Source organism: Psammomys obesus, unplaced genomic scaffold (genome assembly GCF_907164565.1).
Source record: "Psammomys obesus unplaced genomic scaffold, mPsaObe1.curated_primary_1811, whole genome shotgun sequence".
Taxonomy (NCBI): domain Eukaryota; kingdom Metazoa; phylum Chordata; class Mammalia; order Rodentia; family Muridae; genus Psammomys; species Psammomys obesus.
The window spans coordinates 879276-901173 of NW_026596155.1; the positions used below are offsets into that span (position 1 = coordinate 879276).

The 21898-nt window shown below is 46.3% G+C and overlaps 1 protein-coding gene across 1 annotated transcript in view; it reads right to left on the bottom strand.

Annotated features, from left to right (window-relative positions):
- Positions 1–21898, bottom strand: part of Aff1 (ALF transcription elongation factor 1) — a 157771-nt gene that overhangs the window by 125914 nt on the left and 9959 nt on the right. The window contains 1 exon segment of the mRNA XM_055594511.1: positions 13089–13143. Coding sequence (XP_055450486.1) covers positions 13089–13117 — 29 coding nt within the window. The 5' untranslated portion in view covers positions 13118–13143.

A 21898-nucleotide genomic window follows, 5' to 3' on the forward strand; every position in this document is an offset into this window, starting at 1 on the left:
TTTCCAGGAGGCTTGCCTGTACTTTAAAGCGATTTGGTTTTGTAAGTCCAGTGAACACAAGTAGGTGAGTGCTCACACGATTCTGCAGATTTCATACTTGGGCCGTCAACAGTTGGGTCAACAACAAGTAATTATGTTCACAGTGACAGGCTTTGACACAAGCTAACCAATTAGTAACAGAACAAAAACTTCGGATTGTTTTTGCAAGAAAGGTCAAATGAATACCTCCCTCCCTCCTCCTCACTCCTCTCCATGACAGCGGCACATATGCACAAACACACAATTAACAATAAAATAACTCTTTAAAAAGTCACACACCTACTGTCACTATCTCTTCCTGGCTACTGGGGTGCCAGCTCAGACAGGTGCTCCACAGGGCTGATGCACCCCATCTCAGACCTGACCCGCTCTAGCTCCCAGTGATCCCTAACTTCCCGTCTACGAGACTGGACAGTTTTGACACTACAGTATCTGCACAGCCTTGCTGAATGTGTAGCTTAACTCTGGTTATCACCTTGAGGAGAAAGAACCACCATGCAGAATCCGCCTGTCCCTGCCTCCCAAGTGCTGGGGTCAAAGACATGCACCACCAGCCGGTTTTAAATGGCAGCACACACCTTTAATTCCAGCACCTCAGAGGGAGAGGCGATGGGTTTCCATGAGTTCCTAGGTGTGTCTAGTCTATGTAGTGAGTTCCAGACAAGCTGAAGAGACACTGTCTCTGGGGCTGGACAGATGGCTCAGAGGTTAAGAGCACTGGTTGTTCTAAAAGTCCTGAGTTCAATTCCCAGCAACCACGTGGTGGCTCACAACCATCTATAATGAGATCTGGTACCCTCTTCTGGCCTGCAAGCATAGAGTACTAGATCTTAAAAGAAAAGACTGTCTCGGAATAATAACAAATATTGTTGTTGTTATCATTATTATCATTATTATTATTATTATTATCATTATTATTATTACTAAAAGGCATGCACCATCCATAAAACTAGCACCTGCTGGGCTATTGTTTTGTTTTGAGACAGGGTCTCACTATCTAGCTCTGGCTGTGCTAGAACTCACTTTGTAAACCAGGTTGATCTCTATCTGCTAGGTTTTTTGTTTGTTGGTTGGTTAGATTGGTTTGCTTTGGTTTTTTATTTTTCCAGACAAGGTTTCTCTGTGTAGCCCTGGCTGTCCTAAACTCAAGGTTAGGGTTAGGGCTGTAGACCAGGTTAGCCTTGAACTCAGAAATTCACCTACCTCTGCTTCCTCAGTGCTGGGATTTAAGGCATTCACCACCACTGCCTGGCTTGCTGAGGTTTTTTTCTTTCTTTCTTTTTTTTTTTTTTTTTTTTTTTTTTTTTTTTTTTTTTTTTTTTTTTTGTTGCTGCTGTTGTTGTTTTAAATACACTTAGCCCTATTTTTACTGTACAGATAAAAAACAATTTAAAAGTTCTCCCAGCTTTACACATCTCAAGAGAGGGGATTCAATTCAAATCCAAGTCTGACTAGTTTTGAGTTCCTTTTCTGGAAGAGGCAGTGGTGGGGTTTGGGAGGCTGATTAAAGTAATCTCATCCAGTCTTGCTGGTCAGAGGCAGAGAGAAAATGCCACAGCAGTGCTGAAGTCTGTTCCAAACCCGCACTCATTCCTCCTTTCTGTCCTCCACATTTGTCCCTTAGCAGGGAATTTTGCTTTATGTTGTTTTGATTTGTTTTGTTGGGTTGGTTTAGTTTTTAGAGAGACAGGACTTCTCTATGTAGCCCTGGCTGTCCTGGAATCACGTTGTAGACCTGTAGGCTGGCCTTGAACCCAGAGATCCATCTGCTGAGATTAAAGATGTGTGCCACCATCCCCCAGCAGAGAATGTATTTTTCACACTATTCTGCACTCTCATCTGTGAAACACTAGGTCCTGCTTGGAAGTCAGAACTCCTTTGATGCTTTTTTTTTTTTTTCCAGACAGGGTTTCTCTGTGTAGCCTTGGCTGTCCTGGACTTGTAGACCAGGCTGGCCTGGAATTCACAGAGATCCTCCTGCCTCTGCCTCCCTGAGCACTGGGATCATAGGCGTGTGCCACCTTGCCTGGCTCAGTACTCCATGCTCAAAGTAAGGAGATTTTCTATCTCAGACATCAAGAGGCCGCTGGGGGAAAGTTAAGTCTCTGCCGGATGTTGACAGACAGTCTAAGAGAGGAACAGCTGCACAGCGTAACCGTTGGGAGCTGATTGATCGGCGAGCCACCACCTGGCACCTGTGTGGGGCTGCACAGACCGAAAATACCCTTAGAAACACACCACCCCGTGTGTGTGTGTGTGTGTGTGTGTGTGTGTGTGTGTGTGTGTGTGCGCGCACTCGCATGCTCACACACATGCTTGTGAACAGTTTTCGGAGAGTCTAGGCAGGACAGCTGCCTCCTCCCTTAGATTTTTGTACTTAGCCTTTTCCTCGCCATATGGCCTGTCAGCCACCTCGGCTCCCTCCCACCCTAATCAGCTTCGTGGCTTCCCTGGAAGGGTGCCTGGCTGTGGCAGCCACGCTGAATCGATCCCCTAGGAACAACCTGCTCTCCAGCACTCATTAACAAGGCCTGGAAAGGCAGCTGGCCCAGGAGGATCCAGCACAGTTCTCCGAGGGGCAGGTGGGAGCGGGCAGCAGTCCCTGCCTCCTGCTCCCAAGCAGCTCCTGTGCAGCTGGGCTGCAGTTGAGCTGCTAGGGGCCCAGTAACAGCAGTGGGTTTCATGCCAGGCGAGGTGGCTCAGGCCTGTAATCTTAGCACTAGGGAGACTAAGGCAGGAGGACTGCTGGAGAGTAGTTCTAGGCCACCCTGGGCTAGAGTGAGATCCTGTTTCAAAATCTAGCAATAAACATTAGGAGGGTAGTAAGGAAGATAGTGTAACTGTCTGCCACACATTAATCAATTTGTTCTTTTATCACCTACAAAATGTAATTCTATTAGTTGTTAGGTTGAAATGAAAATATACCTCCCCCCCAAACCCCGAACAGTCAGAGCTAGAATGAAACCCTGCATAACAGAGAGAAAGAAAGAGACAGGGCAGAGGGGGAGGGAAAAAGAGAGGGAGGGAGAAAGGGAGGGAGGGCTAAGAAATTCTCAGCACAGAATCTGGCTGTGCCCACTAAATATTAGTTGTTCTAGGGCTCAAAAGGATACTCAGTGATTCTGCACTTGCCTAGGGAGCCCTGAATTTTAGCTCCAACCCTGTTAAAAAGTAATTTTGCTATCTCTGTGGCATCTACACTCTAAACACTGCTGGGTGTGCATAGCTAATAATATGCATCACTAGCTAGCTGGTGTTTCCCAGCCTCCCTCTCAAGGTGGATGAGGCAGCCTTGAATACAGCTGCGCACACCTCGGCTGGGCCGTGTTTTTCCTGCGGCTCTTACAGGAACTGCAAGCTCTCCTCCAGCTGTGACCTCTCTGCTCCTTCCTCCACTCTCCTAGCTCTTCTGGAACTCAGACGGGGCCTATTACCAAACATTTGCAAGGGCAAGGAAGCATTAGCGCTCTTAGCGGGCTCAGGCAGGCTTTGGCCTCCAGCTTGGAATCCTGCGAGGCTAGGACAGAGGAACCAAGTGGACGGCGGGGGACTTCGGGGCTCCCAGAGCGTGCTCTGTGTGGACCTTAATGTTGTTTTCAAAACCATAATCGGACCCAAATGCTACCACATACGAAGCCCTTAACTACATCAAAGAAACCCTCTCGTCAATCTTTGAGGGAAAACTTCACAGTTGCCTTTGGGTCGCGCTCATATAATGCGGCTTCACTTAACGGCTGCTCTCCATCCCGCGTGGGTCTCCTCCGGTGCTGGGGGCGGACTGGGAAGGGAGCGATGGAGGCCTCAGTCTTCCCGATGCATCGGGACTCAGCGTCCCACCATGCCCGGCCTCACTGTAAGAACAACAGGGATCCCCGCGGGGCCACCCGGTGCAGGGAACACTTTCCAAGGACCCAGCCGCAGCGCAGGCCCCTGGGGTAACCTCGGGGACAGCCCACAACCGTTCACAACCCTTCCAGGAAGAACAGCCCCACACTCGCCACTAGGAAACCCTGTTTTCTTTTAATTAGGGGGTAAAAAAAATCTAGAGGTCACCCTCAGCTTTGTTTACAAGTGAAGAGTCCAGCGGGCCCCCATCTATCACCCCCGGGGACTCTTTCACACTTTGATGTGAAAAGAGTCGGGGCCCATTGTGATTTTCAGCCACTCCGACCCGCCGTCCTTTCACTTGCAAACGAAGCCCAGCCCCCAGTAAGAACCAACTGTCAGAAAAAAATTCATTGCCTCTCCTGCCAATTATTTATCGAACACAGGGGAGAATCCGCCTTGGGGTCTCTCAGGGAGAGGTCCCCAGCGCTCGGCCGTGCATTCCCGAGCAGTCAGCCTGGAGTGGAGCCTCTCCCCAGCCCCACGGGGAGCAACCTCGTGCTCTGAGCAGCCCATCTGGAACAACTTTCTCTTGCTTTTATGTTTCCCTAGAAAGCCCAAGGCATCTAACCTTACAGACCCTTCCTCCCTTCCAGCAAGGCGGCGATTGTCTGCTGTGTGCAGGACGCAGCGGCCTACATTCGGGGCTGGCGGCCACCATACTTCTTCAGACCCGCACTCCCTCTCGCCAGCCTTACCTGGGGAACTTCCCTTTCCAGAATTTTCAACATTTAGAGAAATCTAAAGTAGCTAAGAAGCCTGCGGGGGGGGGGGGGGGGGGAGTAGACAAAAAGAGGAAGGCGCCCAGCAGGAACTTTTGCTGTGGTTTCTGTTTGACTGTTTTTGAGAGAGGGTCTCTCTTCATACAAGCTGTCCTGGAAGGGACTATGTAGACCAGGCTGGCCCTAAACCCAAAGACGCACCACCCTCTGCCTCCTGAATGCTGGGATTAGAGGCGTGTGCCACCACACCCAGCAGATTATTTTTTTTAAGTAAATGTTTTAAATTAAAGCACACCATTTTTTTTTTTTAATTGGCTATGGCAAACTTTAATTCCAGCACTCTGGAGGTATAGACAGGCACATCTTTGAGTTCAAGAACAGCCTGACCTACATATTGAGTTCCAGGCCAACTGGGGCTACACAGTGGAGACCCTGTTACAAGAAAAAAAAAAAAAAAAAAGAAACAAATTACAGTTTTTAGCCAGTCATCCTGGAGCACATGGGCAATCCCAGTGTTGAAAACATGGAGGCATGGTGGTGAGTTTCACGCCGGCCTGGGCTGCACAGCAAGGCTGCCTCAAAAATTATGGGACAATTAAATACACTCTTTAAAATGTGCTTCCAAGTATTTACTGTGTGTGTGTGCCGGAGGCGGCTTAGGGAAGCAGGTTCTCGACCCCTGTGCCAGGTCAGCAGGCAGCAAGCACTTTTACCCACTGAACCATCCCGTGGACAAACAGACACTTTTGGAAGCACACTGTTCCGAGGGTGGAATTCAGTGGTGAGCCTCCCACCAGAAAGCGCAAGGCCGGGCACCGTCTGAAGAGAGACGGCGCCGGGGACCAGCAGACGATTTTAAGCAACTGTCTTCATCTTGACTCTGGCCCAGCTTCTGAGTTAATTTCCATTCTTCAGGGAACAGGCAATAAAAATCACAAAGCTTCTCAGCCTCGGGGCATGGACATGTAGAGCTAGCAGCAAGCTATGGCTGGGCAGTCCCATGTACTTGTAGGAAGCTCTGCGGCATCTCTCCCTCCTCTCTAGGTAAGATTAGCCAGTTTCAGACAATGCCAATGCCAGGTGTGGAGAGCCAGGCTTCGGGGTGTGGGGAGGAAAGCGGCCCGGTAACCCCCACCTGACGATCACCTCTGTACACTCCGTCAATCCCCCCCCAGAAGCAAACAAACAGATACAGATGTGGAAGATAAGTGTCCTTGGGCAGTTGGCTCCCTCACCCCATAATGAGCAAGAAACGGGCTCCAGATGAGGATCTGGCACAGGGGACCCACTTCAGGTCTTAAGGCAAGACACAGCAACTTCAAGACATTTCATGAGCCTCTGAGGGTCAGGTGTGGTTGTGCTCGCCTTTAATCCCAGCACATGGAAGTCAGAGCCCATCAAAGTTTCAGGCCAGCTTAATCGACACAGCCAGTTCCGGGCCTGCCAAGGCTGCAAAGTGAAACCCCATCTCCAAACGACAAAAGAGAAACCGTGTACCTACGATTACTTCCTCTCTCTGTTGCTTTTAATAAGGCATGTTTAGGTCACTACAAAAATTTATTAACACCCTGACTAAAGAAATATATGCTGTCTATCTTGTACCAATTTCTTTTTTTTTCTTTTTTTTTTTGGTTTGTGGGGGGGGGGGGGGCAGAGTCTCACTGTGCGGCTTTGGCTGGCCTGCAACTTCTCTATTTAGACCACCAGACAGGCTTGGGACTCACAGAAGATCAGCCTGTTTCTACCTCCTGGGTGCTGGGATGAAAGGTGTCTGCCACACCATGTTGGGGTGGGAGGCAACACCAGGCCCACTGTCTATTTAATTACGTGTGTGTTGGGAATAGAACCTATGGATGTTGGATCTTTACAAAACCGTGCGTTATTACATTTGTTTGTTGTCTGCCCGACCAGATGGAAGTCAGAGGGGGACGAAGGGTCTGTTCTCTCCTGCCACGTGGATTCTGAGGACTGAACTAGGCTGTCAGGCTAGGCGGCCCCCTTTGTACGCTGAGCCACCTTGCCAGACCCCTAGAAACTTTTTTAAAGATAACAAAACAGCGTCTCTCTGCACTGCTATCTGGGAAATGCCCGGGGCATTAGGACAAATTGGTCAAATTGGAAATGAAAGCACAAGGGGCCCTTCTGCTAATCCTTTTCCTGCAAGCTCCAAATGTTCCGGAGCCCAAAAATCTAGTGACTCCAGCATGCCCTGTGGCCTTGGTCACATACTCCTTGCGCCTTTGCTGTTTTCAGGAATAGAAGGACAGAACACAATAGCCATGATTTGAAATGATATCCCCAAACTTGTGAAAATCAGGGGGACGTGGAATTGAAATTCCAACTAATGCTGGTCCCTGAATTCTGAAGGAAGCTCTCAGCCAGTGTCACAGCTAAAGCTGTTCAGAAAGAGGATCCCTTCCTGCTTTAGCATCCAGCAGGAGCCAGACACCTGCAATCTACTCATTCACACCTGAGCATATAGGGCGGCCTGCACTGGGACTCGATTAAGTCATCAGCTTCCGGTTGCCAGCATTTGAACAGCTGTGGCTGAAGGCAGTGAGGCGAGCCACATGCAAATGAACCTGAAGCCACCTTCTGACTCTTAGAATAATCTGTAGATGACCCTGGACACAGCTGCCTCACAGTACACAACTCCTCCGCCCAAACAAAACCACACCCACATTATTTACAGTAGAAGAAAAGCACAACCTAAATGTGAACAGTAAAGAAAAAATACCTACTCAGGCAGTCGGCATATTATTTGGCAATAAAAATGAATGAAATGAAAACATGCTACAACACACATGTACCTTTGTATGAACCGCCCAGAACAGACAAAAGGCTCAAGCTGATGAATGCTTACATACCATTAGGAGGTGGGGATGAAGAATGGACTACAAAAAAGTAGCTTTGGCTATTAGTGATGAGGGCATTCCTGAGAGTGGAGTGGGGGACATGGCACAGCAGTTAAGAGCACTGGCCACTCTTTCGGGGATGCTGGTTCAGCTCTCAGCCCAGCATGGGGACCTCCTCCAGCCTCCCTGGGCACCAAGGCACATAATGCATATACAGATATGCAGGAAAATATCCACATGCATAAACTTAAATAAATATTAAAATATAAAACTGGACTAAAAGTGTTAACCTGTATACTTAAAACAGGTATAAATTACACCTCAATTAAGTTTGTTACAGAAGAGTAAATACTATGGAGAAAAGTAAATACTATGGAAGAATGTTTTTTTTTTGTTTTGTTTTGTCTTGTTTGGGTTGGTTGGTTGGTTGGTTTTGGTTTCAGTTTTTGAGACAGGGTTGGTTCCTCTGTGTAGCCCTGGTTGTCCTGGAACTCACTCTGTATGCCAGGCTGGCCTCAAACTCAGAGATCCACTTGCCTCTGCTGGGATTAAAAGTGTGTGCCACCACGACCTGCCTTCCCCTGCCCGCCTGTTAAGTGAGCACATACATAGGACTACCAACTGCTGTGCGCCTTGTTTGTTTGGGAAGACTAATTTATGGAGTATAAGGCAGTAGGGAGGGGAGTGGATAGCCTGTGCCTCATAGGTCGCTTTCCTGGTCAATCTCCTGTTAATGAGGTTCCTGGAGAAGCTCATCCTTCTTTCCAGGGTGTCAGCACTAACCAGAACCTCCCCCTTGAGGGAGAATTGAAGGTAGCAGAAAGGCTCCTACCTCCTTGGCCTGAGAGGGAAATCAGTGTCAAAGACTCAGGTGCACGATGCTCTCTCTCTACAATTTAATCCCACCCCCCAAATTAACTGAGCATTCAGAAAATACTTCTAAAAACAAAACAAAAAAAAAAAAAAAAAATCCTTCCTGTCTGGGATAAACCCCAAAGTAAACCTTCTCCCCCCATCCCCCAAAATACACCTTCTCCCCCCAACCCCCAAAGTAAACCTTAAGCCTTCAGACTGGACTGACTCATTCAGAGCTCTATGGGACAATGACACAAACCTGCTAATTAGCCACATGTTTCTGGTGTTCTGTGCCAGCAGCAGCAGCAGCAGCAGCAGCAGCAGCAAGTAGCAGCATGACTCTTGCAAGTTAGGTCGGAAACTACTTCACTTGGAAAACTCTGGAACCTTCTTTACACTCCCATCCCATATTTCCAGGGGCTACAATGCTAATCGCTATTTCATTAATTTAAAAAAAAAAAAAAAGAAAGAAAGAAAGAAAAGTGGCTAAGGGCCATTAATCTCTTCTGTAAGAATGTAGCACTTAGGTCCCTGGTTTACAGGCCCTGGGAAAATCTGCCTGAATAATGGCTGTTAATCGGCTTAACACCTTGTAGCTTCCTCAGTAACTAGCGCTCTTCTCTATTGAGGAGGGTTGCACAGTGTTGCCCGGCTTTCTGCAGGAGAAAGCCACCACTGACCAGATCAGAGGTCGCAAAGTGCAAGCCCTCCAGGTTCCCTGACCACTGAAGCGCTTACCAGCTCCCAAATTACAATGCCACCCTTCATGGCAGACAGTTAAGTCATTCCCCAGCAACCTGATAAGACTCTGAAAGAAAAAGTTATCCTTCTCAGCTATGAAGCAAATATTTCCTGAATATCTCTCGGCTTCACTCTGGTTCCAGTGTCGTACTTGGGCCCAGTCCTGGAGTATAATTTGGCACATACTATGAAAAACTTAACCTTTAAGATTCACAAAAAAAAAATGAAGAGATGTGGCAATTGATAAGGAAGGATGACAACAACAACAACAAAAAAATCAGTCTCATGAGTGAAATAAGGTCAAAAAGTTCTGCTCCAGTAAGAGGGGAAAAACAATCATCAGAAACTCCAGTCAGAACCGCACAACTCAAAGACGAGATGATTGAAAATGTGGCTTGAATTTGAACTAGCTATTCACACATCCATTTGTCTTTATCCATATGAGCCTTTCCATCTAAAGCAGCGGTTCCCGTCCTGTGCAATGACCCTTTCACAGGGGTCATCTAAGACCATCAGAAAACATGGATACTGGCATGATGTGTGAGAGTAGTAGAATTAAGGTTATTAAGTAGCATCAAAAATAATTTTATGGTTGGGGGTCACCACAATGTGAGGAACTGTTTGCATTAAAGGGTTGCAGGCATTAGGAAGATTGAGAACCACTGCTCTACAGGGTATCTGGAAGCCTGGTAGGATGGCTCAGTGGGTAAAGGTAAGCCAAGCCCAACAACCCGAGTCCCATCCCTAACTGACACAGCGAGGAAGAGAATCAACTCACGAAAACTGTCCTTTGACCTCTCCACATATTCTGTATCCTGTACTGCCTATGTATACAGAAAGAGAGAGAGAGAGAGACAGACTACAGAGCCACACAGATACATACAAATAAATGAATGTAACAAGAAAAACATGTTTAAAATATTGCCCTGTCTCAACAAAACAAAACAAACAAACAACAGTCTCTTCCAAACATTCTCCACAGAGCCCTGGCTGTCCGGGAACTAGCTCTGTGGACCAGCCTGGCCTCAAACTAACACGGATCCCACTGCCTCTCCTCCTAAGTGATGGGCATAAAGGTGTGTGCCCTCACCACCTGGTTTTAATAGTCTCTAAAAAAGTAAAAAGAAAAAGAAATTATCAGCCAGGCGTGGCGGTGCAGTGCATGCTTTTAACCTCCTTAGAGAGACCTGCTTCTAAAACAAGACAAGGATTGATTGATTTCTTTATTTTCAGGCAGGTCTCACTAGCTGGCCTCAAATTCTCTATGTAGACCACCAGGCTGGCCTCAAATGCACAGAGATCTGGCTGCCTCTATCTCCCAGGTGCTAGAATTAGAGACGTCCGTGCCTGTGCCAGGCGATTTGAAATTATGTACATATGAATGCTTGTGTGGGGTATGGGAGCACAGGTGCCTTCAGAGGCCAAACGTGGGCATCCGTCCCCAGGAGCAGGACTTATAGGCAGTTTAAAGTCACCCGGAATAACTGTTAGGGACCAAACGGGTCCTCTGCAAGAGCAAGAAAACATAGTCCTGAGATATCTCTTTTGCCTCATTTTATTTTATTTGAAACATGGGGTCTCATGTAGTCCAAGCTAGCTCCAAACTCTGCATCTTCTAATCTTAGCCTCCTGAGTGCTGAAATTATAAGCATGCAGGTTTATTTTCTTTTTTGTTGTTTTTCTGTTTGTTGAAATGGTCTCACTACGTAGTGTTGGCTGACCTGAAACACACTACGTAGACCAAGCTGATCTGGAACTCACAGAGATCAGCCTGTCTTGGCCTCCCCAGTGCTGAGGTTAAAGGTGTGCTCTACCACACCCAGATAATTTTCTTGTTGATAGTAAAATTGATAGAATGTACTTAGCTGAGCGTGGTGTCGCATACCTTTAGTTCCAGCGCTGGGGAGGTAGAGGTAAGTGGATCTCTGAGTTTGAGGCCGTCCTGATCTGCAGACCAAGATCTAGAGCACCCAGGCCCACAGAAAATCCCGGTCTTAAAAAAACAGTAACAACAACATATACCTAGGCTGTACATACAGATGGATCAAAACAGTTAAAGAGCAAAGATACTGAATGGCTTGCACGTTAGGTGGCCCAAGACAACCAGATGGATATAACTGGGCATCAATTATCCAGAACTGTAATGTAACAAGGCTTTGCCTAGAGCCAAGTGACAAAGTAGATTGGTAGGAAGAAGTCTTGCTGACCTGTAGGCTAAGGAGATCATCATCTTGACATTATGGTAAAAGAAAAAAAAAAAAAGAAAAAAAGAAAAAAAGGAAGGAAGGAAGGAAGGAAGGAAGGAAGGAAGGAAGGAAGGAAGGAAGGAAGGAAGGAAGGAAGCCACCGGGGGCTCAGACCAGAGAACTGATATCTTACCTAAAAGAGTTATGACTATTCAAACCCACAAACCCACAGGGTACAAACCTATACAGTCCCAGGCCTCAGGAAGTCAAGAGGGCCAACCTGGGCTGTGGGCCAGCCTAGGATATATGAGACTCTTTTTCAAAGCCACCGCGGGGTTGGAGAGATTTCTTGGTGATTCAGTACACATACTGACTGTGCAGTTGACCAGAGTTCCCAGCACACACACTGGCAGCTCACAACCACCTGAAACTACAGCTCCAATACTTCTAGCCTCTAAAGTGCACCTACGCTTACACACACACACACACACACACACACACACACACACACACACACACACAATCTTTTAGATGTGCTGAGTCACATGCATTCAATTCTACATGACTGTGGTATGTAGCATCGAAATCCAGGGTTCCTAAAACTGAAAATTCTCAAGAAAAGATGGAAATCTAGATTGCTATATAAAGGTATCTGCAGATAATCCTTCTCTTGGAATGCTGCAAAGGGCCAAGCAAGCCCATATGTAGACCAGATCCACCACGCAGGCCACCAGCTTACAAATTCTCATTTAGAAGCAAAAACTGAAAGCGCTTAAATGTCAGCTAAGAATACAGGCCATTATTCTTACAGACGCAGAGTGTGAAAGACCTTTGGAAGTACAGTCAAAACCGATCTATAAAGGACGAGACATTTATGCAAAAATCCAAAACTTATGTGTAGCCAAAATTATGAACACACTTAAAGACAAATGAGGGTGGTTTTCCACCAAGGTCTTAGAAGGTACCATGTTGTCTCTGTAGTGGGAGAGGGGAACATACAAGGTTTCACACCAGGACCACCAGAATCACAGCACCAAATTCCATAAGTGGTCCTCAAAGGGAGGAAGCAGAACAGACATGGTTTTCCGTTTCCAGGCTCCATCCGTTCTTACTCAGTAGGTACTGAGTAGTTTGAGCCGCATTTTTTTTTTTTAATTTTTAGTATGTTTTGAATATCTACTTTAAGTAACTTATCCATATTACTGAAAATTCTTTCTGGATGTCCACTGAGCTATTCTTCAAGACTGCATCAAAAAGTTAGCACACATCACAGAGGTAGTACCCTGACAAATTATCACTTGTCACTTTGCAAAAAAAAAAAAGGCCTCTTCTACACTGCACTTGTCGAGTAGAAAAGATGAGGGAGGAGAAGAGGCAAGTATTAAAGGATTCCATCCATGGAGGCACACAGAAAGACTGGAACAGGTGTGTCTATAAAACCAGTGACATGTGGCCCGAACACAGAATTTGATGATCTGGCTAAGAGTCTCACTTTTCCCTCACTCTATGTCCCTGTTTGATTCCAAACTTCTAGGACCCCCTCCCCCCATTCGGGCCTTATCACACCTGATTAATAAATCCCCAGGGATCTGCCTGTCTCTGCCTCCCAAGCGCTGGGGTTAAAGGTGTGGAGTGCCACCATGCGTGGCTTACTTGCTTGGGTTTTTGAGACAGGGTCTTGCTATGGGCCAAGGTGGCTTCAGACTCCAGAGTGCTGGAGTTACAGGTAGGCATTGCCATGCCCAGCTGCAGCTTCTTAGAGGAGCAGATCTGAAGTTCAATGTCATTTTAAATTTTAAACTCACCTGCTGCCGCTGCTGTCCTTAAAAGCCATTGCTGCTGTCAGTGGGTGGCACTCATCTGGAAGAGAGAGAGATTGCAAACGTCAGCTCAGAGTAAACATACCGGTACACCCAACTTGCAACACCGCAGAGACAAAATTCAGAGTTCACCTTTGAATTAGGAAACGGCTCTTCAAAAATACGAATAGCTAAGAAATATTGTAAAAAAAGAAATGTTCATTATCTTTGGCCATCGGGGAAATGCCAAATGAAACTTTTTTGAGATGTCATGCTAACACAGAATGGCTAAGATTAAGGAAGCAAAAGGCAGCAAACGTTGGTGAGGAGGCAGAGACCCCTCATGTGCTGTTGGGAGGACACATTGGTGCAAACAAAATGGAAATCAATGTGGCAGTTCCTCAGGACACCAGAAATAGATCCACCATGTGACCCTGCTTTACCACTGGCATATACCCAAAGAACTCTATTTCCTGCTAGAGAGATGCCTGCTCGTCCATGTTGCTCATGCCCTCTATCTGTGGGCAGAGCTAGGGCCCAGGGAAGGCAAGGCCTGGATGCCCATCAACTGATGGATGGATGTGATGAAAACGTGATAAACATTTATAATGAAATTCTGCTCGGCTGTAAAGAGAAGCAAACTGTAGGTAAATGGTTGAGCTGGAGAAAATTATACTGAGTGAAATAACCCAGTCCCAGAAAGACAAATCCGGCATGGCCTCACTCATAGGTAGGTCTTAGCATGAACTCTTAGGGTTTGTGTGCTCAGTTAGGAGAACCCACAGAGTATGGGGAAATTAGGGAAAGGACCATGGATGGGAAGACAAAGGAAGCTCTCAAGGGAGAGTGAAGAGTAGCATAGAGGTGGTGGAAAGAGAGGAATAATGGCGAGAGAGCTTAAATTGGGAGAGAGACGGAAGGGTAGAGCAGAGGAGGGCATTGGGGGAGGGGAAAGGACATATAGAAACCTACCCTTATATAAACTTCCATATATTTAATATGGAATTTCATTGGACCTAGTGCCAGGTCTGGGATACCTCCCCCGAGTTGTCCGACTCCCCCCCCCCCCAAAGAATACAGCCTATTGTCATGGTTTAGGTTGCCCACCAGAACTTCATGGTAAGACCCCATTGCTCAAGACGCAGCATATTTGTCCCAGGGCTGACTGGGACGCTTTCTCCAGCCAGCTAGCCTTCCTAGTGCTGGAAGGTGCTATCCATGCTGCTGGGAGGGGAAAAAAATCATTCATGGTCCTTTTCAGCTACAAACTCCGAGAGCTGGAACTCCAATACTGACCTGTAACAGAAAAATACGCCCACAAACCTAACAGTAGGCAAGTATTATGCTGCAACCTGCTGGTTTCCGCTTGGGTTCCAGGCCTCCCTACAGCAAAGAACACACACGTAGTCCTGTAAATCTGACCCAGAATCCATGGTTCGGGAGCCCACAGTTTGGGTGGGCAGATCCAGTACTGTGTGTGAAACAGGGTCTCACTGTGGAGCATGGGATAGCCTGGAACTCAGTATTGTAGATCAGGCTGGTCTAGAACTCGGAGATCAGCCTGCCTCTGCCTCTCAAGCGCTGGCATTAAAGACGTATGCCATCACAACCAGCAAACTCACTACTATTATCCTGTTACACGGACATAGTACCAAGCTTGCCTGGAAAGTTGGATCTCTCCACCCACAGACAGTGACGCTCTCAGACCTCAGCAGAAGCTTTCTCTGAAGCCCAGAGACTGACGGAGGTCAGAGTGCTCACACACAAAGGAGCCAGAGGTCAGGGGGGACGGAAACATGGTCTTCTAGACTAGACGGGACCACTCTCTCAGGCCGTGTGCAGGACCAAGCCAGCCAATACGGCAGCAGGAACTGGAGAACACGCCCCGGGCTCCAGCTGAGGAGCTCTGGACAGTCAGTTTTCAAGGCCGGAGAGTGGGTTTTTAAGGGTGTGGCTCCCTGTGGGTCTCACACGTGCCAGCACGGGGGTCGGGGAAGCACAAACTGAAGTTTAGGGGATAGCAACAAAAAGAGAACAAGAAGTTTGGAGTAGGGAGATGGGAGACAGGAGTGGATCTGGGAGGAGTTGGGGCGCTCAAAATGTACTGCATGGCATTCTCACAGTAAAAATGTTTCAGAGAGAAAAATGGCTCCTCACTAATGTCACTAAACTATGCATGCACAAATAGCATATTTCAGAAGCCAAACATTACTATGGATTTTGAGACTACTACTCAAAGCCATTTTACAAAGGGGGGGGCAAAAGAAAAACAACTGTGCATAACCGTGCACACGAGGGAAGGAAATGCCATTTCTCTGGTGTCAACCTTGTGCCAACCATTATGTTAAGCCCTTTGAAAAATGGCTTCATGTAACAGTGCAATAAGCTTTTGAAGTAAACACTAATATCTTGCTTTGAAGAGAAACTGGGTTTGAAGCTATCAACCCAAGGTTGTGTTAGCAACTTAACAGGACTAAGAGGAAAAGGGAGAGAGTTCTGAGTGTGCAAGCAAAGAGCTGATCTTCACGTAAAATTGTAAGGCTCTCAGGGAAGAAAAAAAAATAGGGCAGGCATACGCCCAGCCCCTGTGCCATGCCTGCTGCTGCCTGGGCAGGGAAGGGAGTCCCAGTGCCTATAACTGCTAAACATGAATTCAACTTTTTTAAATGTATATTGGCTAGGCATGGAGGCACACACCTATAATTTGGTAGGAGTTTAATTAAGGCTGCACTAAGCTATATAGCAAGACCCAGTCTCGAAAATCAAGCAAATAGGGCTGAAGAGATGGTTCAGAGGTTAAGAGCACTAGCTGCTCTTCCAAAGGTCCTGAGTTCAATTCCCAGCAACCACATGGTGGCTCATAACCATCTATAGTGAGATGGTTAGTGAGGTGTCCTCTTCTGACATGTAGACACACATGCAGGCAGAATATTGCACATACAATAAATAAATACATACATACATACATAAATAATTTTTTAATCAAATAAGTCCAAATGGCAACCTCCTCCTCTTTTTCCTTCTTCAATTTTAAAATGTCTCAAAATCACTATAGCACAGTTTCCCAATCCTCCTGCCTCTATCTGCAACTAGTTGCAATTACAGGGTTAGAGTAAACTTCTTAGTGCATTCTCTGAAAATAGGCCTGGATTTTAGGAAAAGCCATTCTTTCTACAGTCTGGGCAGGCGGCCTCCATACTATCTGTGTGTCTAGGAATAACTTTCTAAGTAAACATCAGCAGCTGTGTCCTTTCCCTGCCTACAAATTGGCTGGACTTACGCTAACTTGCTTCACTGTTGCTGTTTGGCTTTGCTTCCGTTTTTTCTTCAAGCATTAGTAAAGACAAGGTAGGTTACCAAATTACCTCTATACTTTATCACTATTTGATACAAAGAGCACACTACATGAAATCTGTAATTGCCTGCTGTAATTACTTTTAACTGTTACAATTTCTTCTCAGGCTGAACCACCCGTTTGGAAGACTTCCTCCTTGGCAATGCTGATAAGGCCTTTGATGTCCCTCTTCATATAATTTAAACTGCTCACTTCCATGTTTCCATGCTGCTGGACATTATTTGCTACTGTTATCTCCTCTCCCAAAGGCTACAGTGTAGAGGTATGATCTCCCCTTCACTTATACCAGTGCAGCTGTGAGGTTTTCAGGGTCAGATATCTTTTAGAGTCACTCCTCCAGGCAGTTACAGTAGCCTTAGGCAAGTTCTACAATCTCCAGCTCCATATCCCTTTCCATCCTTCTCTCCTTCCCCCACATTGCCTCCCTTTCCCTTCTTTTCTCCCCCCTTCCCACTAATAGCTTACTTTCTCCTCCCTCCCTTCCTCTCTGCTCTCTTGCACACAGGAAATGATCAATAAAACTATCAGAATCATGCTGCATCATTCTTGATAACACTTCTGTAGAAGCATCTGAAGAGTCTACAGTGGCATTCCCATGTATGATTCTGCTGATTAAGAAGTCCAAACTATTGGCAGAGCAAGGATGCCAACGCTTAGGGCTCCCTGATGTCATTATCATATCACAATCTAGAATCACGTGGGTAGAGACTCTCAGTGAGGGGCTGTCTAGATCTGTGGACTGTGGTCCTGTCTGGGAGCACTATCTTAATTATGTTTTAACCAAGGTAGGAAGGCCTGCCCACCCACCATGGGTGGCACCATTCCTTAGGCAAAGAATGTTAGACCAGACGAGAAAGTGAACTGTGCACTGACATGCACACATTAATTAATTGCTCTTTGTTCTTGACTATGGAGGTGATGGGACCAGTTGCTTCAAGTTCCTGTCACCTTGACTTTTCCACAATGAAGGGCTGAAACCTGGAACTGTGTCTCTCCTAAGTCGCTTTTGTTATAGTGTCTTATCACAACAACAAACAAACGAACCTGATAAGACTCCTAGCTCCTGAACCAGGCAGTAGGCACGAGGGTAAAGCAAACACCCCTCCACCTCTCATGTCAGAAGGATGTGTGACAGGAGCTACACATGAAGAAGAAATGTTAAGCAAAATCAATATTCCATCCTAAGAGCTGCTATAGAGAAGACAGAACTAAGGCAGGATGCTGAAATTCTGTAGGGACGTTGAGTAGAAAATGCTACATTTGAGGACACAATTAACGGATGACAGAAGCAAGCCCTCGCTACCAACTCAAGACGGTCCTAGAGGCTGAGAAGGGGAACGATGAAGGAGTGCCAACAGCCCTGAGATTCATACTCGCAACTGAGCCGACCGGCTGGAGCTTTTCAAAAGCACAGAGGTAGGAGGAAGAAGACTACCTCAATATGGTCCGCATAGATAGTGTATGCATCAGGTGTAAGCTGAGGAGGAGCGAGGCCCCAAATAATCAGAAAATCGTTCTAATCACTGCGAAAAGAAACGGTGCACAGTTCAGGCTAGTATCTCTCTTTTTAAAACTGTCTTTCATTGTTGTTTGTTGAAACAGGGTCTCCCTATGCAGCTCTGGAAGTCACTAGGTAGAGCAGTCTGGCCCAGGATTCACAGAGATCTGTCTGTCTGCCTCTGCCTCCTGAGGACTGGAATCAAAAGAGCTCACTACACCCAGCAACTAGATTTATTTATTTTTATTGTATGTATATGTGTGGGAGATTTGCACACATGTATGTCTGTTTACCATGTGCATTCCTGGTGCCCAGAAGAGGGGACTGGGTCACCTGGAGCTGCAGTGACAGACAGCTGTGAGCCGCCATGTTGGTGCTGAGATTCAAACCCAGGTCCTCTGGAAGAGGAGCCAGTGGTCTGTCTTAACCATTAAGCCATCTCTCCAGCCCCCAGGTTAGCATTTCTTGTTCAAAGAATTATTTTTTAAAGGAATCATTCCTTAAAATACAATCACCTACATAGTTAAACTCTGTCTCAACCCCCTCCCCCCCAAAAAAAAAGTCACGTGAAGCTGGGCATGGTGGCACATGCCTATAACCATACTGCTTAGATGCTGAGGTAGGAAGAGTTCAAGGTCAGCGAGTCTAAGACCAGCCAGTGTTTTTGACCCATCCCTACCCTCCCCCAAGGGGGAGGGGGAGAAACAAACCAAAAAATAAAACATGTATCTATGTGTACTCATGTGGGGCTGGGAAGTAGCAGCTCAGCAATGGGGCACTTCCCTAGTATCCTGGAGGCCTTGCCCAATAAAAAAAAAAAAAGTGGTAACAACCTACCTCATATGACTGAATGCGCAAAATCAATTGTGGCACATCATCGTGAGAAGGTGACATCAAAAAGAATTAAATGAGTCAATTTTTTTAAAGATTTATTTATTATTATGTAGACAGTATTCTGACTGCATATACACCTGCATGCCAGAAGAGGGCACTAAATCTCATTATAGATGGTCATGGGCCACCAAGTGGTTTCTGGAAATTGAACTCAGGAACTCTGGAAGAGCAGCCTTCGCTCTTAACCTCTGAGCCACCTCTCCAGCCAGCCAATTTGGTTCTGAAGGGGAAAAAGAGCATTTTTGTGTGCAACCACACAAACACAGTTGGGAATAACACCAGCCAGGTGGCCTCAGCACCGGGGATACTGATAGTCATCTTCTCTTCTCATGTCAAATATTACAAATCTTTCATTATAACCCTCTATGAATTCACTGGCTTTTCAGTATTTTTAGATTACGTTTTTAGATTTGTTTCATGTTACGCAGATGAATGCTTTGCCTGTTTGTGTGTTTGTGCACTAAACTCAGTTCCTCTGCAACTGCTCTTCACCACTCAGCCATCTTTCTAGCTCCCAAATTATTATTGTTGTTGTTGTTGTTGTTATGATTATTATCAATATTATTATTAGAGTGTTTCTCTGTGCAGCCCTAGCTCTTCCAGGTGTTACCTCTGTAGACCAGGCTGGCCTTGAACTCACAGAGATCCACCTGCCTCAGCTTCTAAAGTGCCAGGATTAAAGGCAAGCCTCACCGATGTCCGGCTACTCCCAGATTTTTCTTTTAACCCTTTTAGAGTTTTATAAAATTTAAATGTAAATAAATGGGAGAAATGTAATAATCTATAAGTAGTAAAATCAGGAAGGTTCTTCCTGAAGTTTGTAGATATTTTTATATTAACTTTATTACATCATTATTGTCATCAGCAGCAGAAGGTTTTAGCACAATGATTAGTTCCCACAGAGCACTTCCTAACTGGTACTGCTGTTTTGGTTTGTTCTGGTTTGTTCTAGTTGACCGAGTCACACCCAGAAGGTTCCGCTTTTGAATGGATGAAATGAACTAATCAGGTCTCAGATGGCGTGATCATGACCTCGTTTCCAAAACCAAGCATGACAGGGTCTACAGAAGCTAGAGGGCTTGTACTAGTCAGTTTCTGGTCATCTCTACTTCCTCTTGCTCCCCTCCCACACACACACTTTGCAGGAATAGCCGTCCTTAGCAATAGGCAGCGTGCTGATGGTGACTCATGAATCACACATTTTTTTTCTCCGATTTTCCTGAATTCTATGCCACACCAAACAGACTTGACAGCTTACAACTCCTCCATCCTCCAGTGCCACTGGGACCCACAAGGAAGGAAACCCGTAATGGAGCACAATTCTTCCAGCTAACTCCCAGCCAGAGGCTGTGCCTCAGGTTCTGTACTCTCATCTGATACAGGCACACCCCATGTCTTGCTGGCTCCCTTTGGCGGTGACTTGGTACTTAGGGGACAAACCCTCAAGAAGGCCATCCGGACTCCTGAAGCTCAGTGCTGTAATGTGCTTTCAACAACTTTCCAAATCAATTTTGGAATAACTGCATGAATTAGCAATGGGCTTGACATCAAAGTAAAAGCTGCTTGACCTAAGTTTTTATGTTTTAGTTTTATTTTTTTGTTGGTTTTTTGAGACAGGGTTTCTCTGTGTAGCAGCCCTGGCTGTCCTGGACTTGCTTTGTAGGCTGCACTGGTCTTGAACTCACAGAGATCAATGTGCCTCTGCCTCTCAAGTGCTGGGATTCAAGGTGTGTGCCACTACCACACACCTAAGCTTTTGTTTCTCTACCTGCAAATCCGGGAGGCTAGCTCCAGGAGACTCTCAGCCACATGCTTACAGCATCAGGAAGGAATTCTGCTCTGCCATGCTGTCTTCATCGTGCCTGTCATCCTAAGGTATAAGAAGCCCGATGCTAGAGGCAGAGCAGGAGGGGGTATGGATGGGCCACCCAACATTTTCTCCGTTTGTCAGGAAAGAAAAGTTCTTACCATAAATCTAGACCATTAAAAATCCACATCTAGGGGCTGGAAGAGATGGCTTAGTAGTTAAGAGCACCGTCTGCTCTTCCAGAGAACCCGGGTTCAAATCTCAGCACCCACATGACAGTTCATAGCTGTCTGTAACTCCAGTTCAATGGATCTCACACCCTCAGATCAATGTGCTCAACATAAAAAAATTAAATATTTTTTAAAAAAACGTCTAAAAAAATCACATCTAGAAAAAAATGGTACCCTTCTAGCTTCAAGAAAGTCAGGTGAGCTGGGCATGGTGGCACACGCCTGTAATCCCAGCACTCAGGGAGGGACTGAATCCTGTAATCCCAGCATTCAGTGTTTGGATTGAAGGCACATGTAATCTACAATTTTGCACTGAGCCACATTCATAGCTTTTCTGGGCTCAGGGTTGTGCTATCCTGCTTGAAGATGCTATGCTGGCAACTTTGCTGCCCCATCTCCCAGGCCTGGCCAAACAGACACTTACTTCAGACTTTGGTCTGCTGCATATTTGTGAGCCATACTGATGAGGACAAGAGGGAAATCTGATACACTTGAGAAACTCCAGCTACTGGGAAGTCTAATTTCTTGAGAATTTGGTACGACGTGTTCTGAACATATGCCTCTCTCCTTCTGCTCTTCCCAGAACTACCCCCTTCCCTACCAATCACATCCAGTTTACAATGCCCACATACTCTTGGATGTGTGACCTGCCACACCAACAGTCAACTGCCAGGGACAACACTCCTAAAAAAAAAACTGTCTTCCTCTTTTGGCAGCTAGTATTAACCAATAGCTATTCAGTTACGATGGGACTTTGTGCCAACTTCCATGCTGAGAGTTTTTTTCTAATACTGTTCTGCCTGCGTGTGAGAGCTAGGAGTCAGCAGAGGACACCAGATCTCACTATAGATGGTTGTGAGCCACCATGTGGTTGCCGGGTATTAAACTCCAGACCTCTGGAAGAACAACCAGTGCTCCTAACCTCTGAGCCATCTCTCCAGCCCCTGTGCTGAGATTTTTGTCTGACCTAAGCTTGCACAGGTCTTAGGCATGTTATCACGAGCACCGTGAGTTCACCACTACTGTGCCATG